The 5,840-nt window shown below is 35.1% G+C and overlaps 1 protein-coding gene across 1 annotated transcript; it reads left to right on the top strand.

Moving 5' to 3' along the window:
- Positions 1-716: 716 nt before the first annotated feature.
- On the top strand, positions 717-2,607 carry LOC114255839 (uncharacterized). Its single transcript, XM_082896571.1, has 5 exons — positions 717-729; positions 1,375-1,682; positions 1,766-1,987; positions 2,185-2,277; positions 2,370-2,607. Exons 1-5 carry the CDS (start codon positions 717-719, stop codon positions 2,523-2,525), a joined length of 792 nt encoding a protein of 263 aa, XP_082752697.1. The 3' UTR covers positions 2,526-2,607.
- Positions 2,608-5,840: the final 3,233 nt, after the last annotated feature.

Raw genomic sequence — 5,840 nt, 5'->3', positions numbered from 1 at the left:
AGGATTTTTCAGTGTCCTTCCCCATCAATAATCAATTTTTCCTCTCACCACACCAATTCAGTGTGTTTAATAGAAAACCATCATACATCCCTCATATCAGGTGAAACTAAACAGATTCAAAACCAATATGAAGGTGGTTTCTTAAAAAGAAAAATCCCTGGAATCAAAATTGAACATATTTAGGTTCCGTTTGGATATATTGATTTCAAATGAAGAGATTGAGATTAAATTGTTTAAATCATATGGGAGTTGGCTATTATAGATAGATCAAGAAACCAAAAGGGAAGACAGAGTAAAGTAGTAGTGTTTTATTATAATCCTTGTACAACTATAACACTTAATATGAAGGATTTCAGATAAGATTTCAGATAACTGCTTTTACATTGTCATTCCAAATCCATCATCATCCATTACGGAAAAGCTCTTGAACACAATCTGGAAATTTATATCTAAACTATCATATCTAACTTTGAGCTATTATCCTTTATTGATTAGTATCCAAATTCTTTCATTTCAAGTCCATAAATCCAAATGATCATATTCTAACCTAGCCAGTAAGGCCGCACAAAAACGTCCACTATTATCTGTTGCTATAAAAATTAACCTCCTTGATTAGGTGGTACAACCGATAAAACTTAAATCCAACAGTCCCCCATATGAGGACTAGAACAAATATACTTGACATCGACTGTAACCACGATGGAAAATTTAATGTCATGGAGGATAACTGTAACATAGATAAATTTTAAAGACTAGTGCTACGACACAAACATGAATGACAAAAAGAAAGCTATAGGAATTTGCCCAACAAATCATCGAACAAAATGTTTAAAGCATTGCTTCCCACATGCCATAAACTATAATTGAGCTTATATTCAGAAAGATAAAATAATATAATGAGGATTGAAGAACAGATAAATGTCATGAAACACCATAATTATATTGCACCAGACAAATAAAGCATAATAATCAACTTTCTTTCAGAGATGAGAAATGTACATACACATGCATATATTTATGTAAAATCTAGAGCGCACAAATCATTGTCAAGTAACAATACATACATGGATATGTACATACGAGAGTATATGTAGAGAGATGCTTGATGAGGTTCCGATGTCGGATACCTCTCAAAGCATTGCATTCTTCCACAAAACTCTTGGCAGCTCCTTTCTCTGTAAGGTTGAGCACCTTCACAGCCACAGTCAATCCATCGCTGCCCAAAACCCCTTTATAGACAGAACCATAATGTTCCAAGTCTTTAGTCGACAATTTCCCAAACTAGGAGGAATGTTGCCACTCAATTATTTGTGTGCAAATACAATTGACCCAACTGTGTGAAAATTTCTCTAATATATTTCATCTGATGTACAGCAACAGCAACCTATTTAGCAGCAGCCTATAATAGTGTTTCATTTTGTGTTTATAATATAGGTCCATCTGTAAAGCGAGTACGAGGACCAACTAGGGGTAAGAACAGTAGTAGACTCATCAGCCAACATAGTGGGAAGAAGCTTTTTGTTGGAGTTTCTATTGAGAGGAGGACATTTGTGGGGCTTAATGCCACCAAGGCCGCTAACGAATTGGGGGCACAAATTCGATTGCAAGCCCCATTGCAAGGAACAAAAAATTGGGAGGACGTTCCACCAGTCATTCGAGCAGCTATTGTACAATCCTTGCGGGTAATTTAATTTTTATAGTTGTTGAGATTGAAGTAATTAATATATAAGATGTTTAATTTTCATTTTATGTTTAATTGGGACAGGATAAGTTTGAGATTGAAGGATATGATGAGAGTCCACTTCCACAAGAAATCATTGACACAAAGGCCACACATTTGTTCAAAGGCTGGCGATATCATATGCATGAACATTACAAAGAGTTGCTGAAAGAAGGTACAGATCCTTATAGTAAACCATTTGTTGGGGTGAGCGAAGAAGATTGGAGATACATGATTGATGAAGTGTTTCTTGGTGACACACACAAGGTAATTAACTTAACAGTCATGGATGTTTCTTTTAATTGCACTACAATGAATAAGTCAAAGGTCCCAAGTTTCTTTGAAATTCAAATAATATACAATTATATATGAGACAGAGTAAGGAAATTGCAGAGATGGAGGGAAAGATATAGGAACCATGCTTGGATATTGATTTTTAAGTTAATATTTCTATTGCATTGTAGAAACGGTCAACAAGAAATATAGCCAACAGGAAAAAGTTACCCTATAATCACACCATGGGTTCAAGGTCATTTTCAGCAGCAATCTCAATTGAGGTAACCTATTTTTTGTTTTAAAACTTATAGTTAATGGTGCAATTTTTTTATTAACAATATTACTAAGCTTGCATTTTATATGTTTCATGTAGGGAATTGAAACTGGAAAGGAGCCTCACATTGTAGATTTTTTCAAGACCTCACATTGGAGTAAAAAAAAAAAGGATTGGATTGAACCAGTTTGTGCGGAGTTATATGTAAGTATACCTTCATTATATTTGTTATTCATAGTCCTATATAATGCTTAACTAGTTAGTGTACTTGTAAAATATGATAACTGTGGATCCTTTTTTTTTTTTTTTTTTCTTTTCTTTTTTTAACACAAACAGGAAAAGATGGACCAACTTCGTGAGGAATCTTCACAGCCTGGAGCAACCCCGCTAACACAGGAGGAAATTACTGTTCAAGTCCTTGGGAAGCGTTCAGGGTATTTGAGAGGTTTCGGGGTTGGTCCAAAGCCGTCTTCTGCATTCAATTCTACAACTAGGTCACAAGCACGTGATGAAGAGGTTAAGGGCCTTAAAGAAGAGGTAGCATCACTGAAAGGGATAATTCAATCATATGAAGGACGCTTTGAGCAGTTTGAACACTTTATGAGACAAATGCAGGGCAATGGTAGTGGATACGACTCTTTTGATGAGTAAGTACTATTGCTTTTGATGGTTTGTGAATACTTCTGGGATTTGCTTCAATTTATCAGCTCATAGATCTGATTTTGACAGTTGATCTATGACTGTCGTGTTGGCATCCATTCATATGATGGTCTAATATTGATTTGATTGGTTTCATAGGTTAATTTCGTTCTGATTTAGGTACATAGTTGGATGGTTGGGGGACATAGGTTGAGGTGCCTTATTTTCAGTACATGACTTGGTATTAAATTATTGGATTTAGGTACATAGTTACATTTCTATGACTGTTTTGTTAGCTTGTTTGGTTCAAGAGGCTTTATCTTTCACATTACAGTTGTCCCCACAATGTTGACTTAACAGAATATTCTACTTACAATCTATACATGGATAATAATTCTATTTACATAGTTAGGGATTGAACTAGTGATGGAGGAGATAATACACGAACTGTAAGGATGGTAATAATGTGGTGGTGTTGTGGTTATTTTTTTATTTTTTATTTTATTTTTTTTATTTAGAAATGTAAACAAATATATTATTATTAACAACGCTTTCTTCATTTTTTTTTTTTTTTTATTGCAGGTAGCTAGCTAGCTAGAGGCGTAGTCATGCATGTTTATGGATCTGAGTTTGCCGATGCATTAATTCTAAGTTGTGCATATATATATGTGGAGTTTTTGAGATACTTCGCATCGGACAAATATGACATGCATTTGAAATCTTTGATGTTTTGTTAAATATTTTTTGATGTGGTGAATTTATTGTAAGGATGGATGGATATTTTGGGCGTGTAATGTGTTGATATTGACAGGTGGTTGTAAATATATTAATTACTATTTTGACTTTATAATTGATGGTTTTTTTTTATTTTTGATGTGGTGAATTTATTGTAAGGATGGATGGTTATTTTGGGCATGTAATGTGTTGATATTGACAGGTGGTTGTAAATATATTAATTATTATTTTGACTTTATAATTGATTTTTTTTTTTTTTTAGATTGGATTGGTATATTAAAATTGATTGGATGGACATGAATTATGTATTAATTGCAAATGTATTATAGGTATTACAAAAAATTTGGCATTATATTTAAAAGAATCAATTTTGAAATTTAAAAGTCTTTTTGCGACCAATATGTTTTTAGTCGCAATAAGGTTCTAGGAATTGCCCTTTCTGTGACCAACATCATTCTGGTCGCCAAAACTCAACTTTTCGCGACCAAAATCTTCGTCGCAAATGCTGACTTTCTGCGACTAAAATAATTCTGGTCGCCAAACCTCAACTTTTCGCGACCAAAATATTCGTCGCAAATACTGATTTTCTGCGACTAGAATAATTCTGGTAGCCAAAAAGCCCACTTTCTGCGACCAAAATATTCGTCGCAAATGCTGACTTTCTGCGACTAGAATAATTCTGGTAGCCAAAAGCCGACTTTCTGCGACCAATATTTTCGTCGCAAATGGTTATCTTTCAAGGACCAAAATAGATGGTCGCTAAAAGCTAACTTTTAGCGACCAAATTCTTAGTCGCAATAGGATCAACTTTGACAAATTCAAGCCCCTTCCGCGACCAAAGAATGTTGTCGCAAATGATGATTTTCCGCGACCAACTTCACTTTTGGTCTCCAAAAACCTTCTGTGACGGACTTTTGGCGACCAAATCGCGACCAACTTTTTTTGGTCGCTAAAAACTATTAGCGACCAGATTTTACCTTTCTGCGACCAGAAATGTTGGTCACGAAAAGTGTTTTTTCCTGTAGTGAGGGGATGGCCAACAAGCCACCCTTTTCCCTCAGAAGCAAAAACACAAGTGCTTGGTCCACAACCAAGCACAAAACAGGCAAGTTGAGAGATCTTGAGGCAAGGCGCGCGGTCGAGACCTCCGGGAACTCAAAATGAACACGAATATGGATGATCATCGAGTGTTCAAACGATGACGTCCAAGTCTTGAGGACGGTCAAAAATGGGGTGTCCACACCTTACTATGTATTGCACACAAGTATTGACTAATTTGCAAAAAATTGGAACATTTGATTTCAAGTTTTGTTTGAAAATTGTTTTGAATATGTATCACTTGAAAAAGTGATCTCAGATGTACAATACTCAAATTATTCTAGTTTAAGCAATTAACCTTCATCCACAGGCATTCAAACAATTTATCACTTAAGCAATTAGCCTCATGGTAATCATGCTTAACATGGCAACACTCACATGCATGCAATATGCTAAAGCAATCAAACTTACCCCAATTCCCGAGGTGAGCCAAAAGAGAAACTAGTTAGAAAAATGCATGGTCCTAACTGATGCAAATGACTAATGCAACACATGCAAAAATGCAATTAATAGGCGCGGCTACTAATTATGACATGTGAATCAATTTCATAGCATGTAGTTTAAACACGTATTCAACAAAGTAATAAATGACAGTGCTTGTTAGAATGATGAACTGAGCCTCGATTCATGCAAGACAATTGGATGTAAACATGTGGAATGCTAAAAAGAACATGATGTTCTAAGCTATCCATCGTAAGCAAGTAAATAAAAGGGAGAAAGACGTGGGGTGGGAAGACATACATAATATTACATATTGGCCCTCGTGTGGGAGGGTCCGAATAAATGGACTAGCTAAGCTACTTAACTAATCAACTAACTATTACAAACCAAAATGAATTAGCTATACTAACTAATTAACTAATTGACTAGTTATTACAACACTACAAATAAACTAACTATTCTTGCCAATTAATTAAGTACAACACATAACTAGCTATTCTAGCTAATTATTACAATACCAAAATTAGGAAATGGAAACTATCTAATTAGTTACAAATCCACCATTCGACGTGTCCTGAGGATCGATGAAAGGACTTATGCATGCAAGCGGATTTTCCACCCGAAAATGCCTTTGTTTTGCTTCCAAAAGGGTTCTGT

The sequence above is a fragment of the Camellia sinensis genome, chromosome 11 (assembly GCF_055761805.1).
Source record: "Camellia sinensis isolate YWXY chromosome 11, ASM5576180v1, whole genome shotgun sequence".
Lineage (NCBI taxonomy): Eukaryota > Viridiplantae > Streptophyta > Magnoliopsida > Ericales > Theaceae > Camellia > Camellia sinensis.
This window is presented reverse-complemented; position numbering and strand designations above follow the sequence as displayed.

Excerpts from the sequence above, each read along its gene's own strand:
- LOC114255839 (XM_082896571.1), top strand. Across the intron at positions 1,683-1,765 it reads CTATTGTACAATCCTTGCGG|GATAAGTTTGAGATTGAAGG; the intron begins GTAATTTAATTT and ends TAATTGGGACAG. Across the intron at positions 1,988-2,184 it reads TTCTTGGTGACACACACAAG|AAACGGTCAACAAGAAATAT; the intron begins GTAATTAACTTA and ends ATTGCATTGTAG.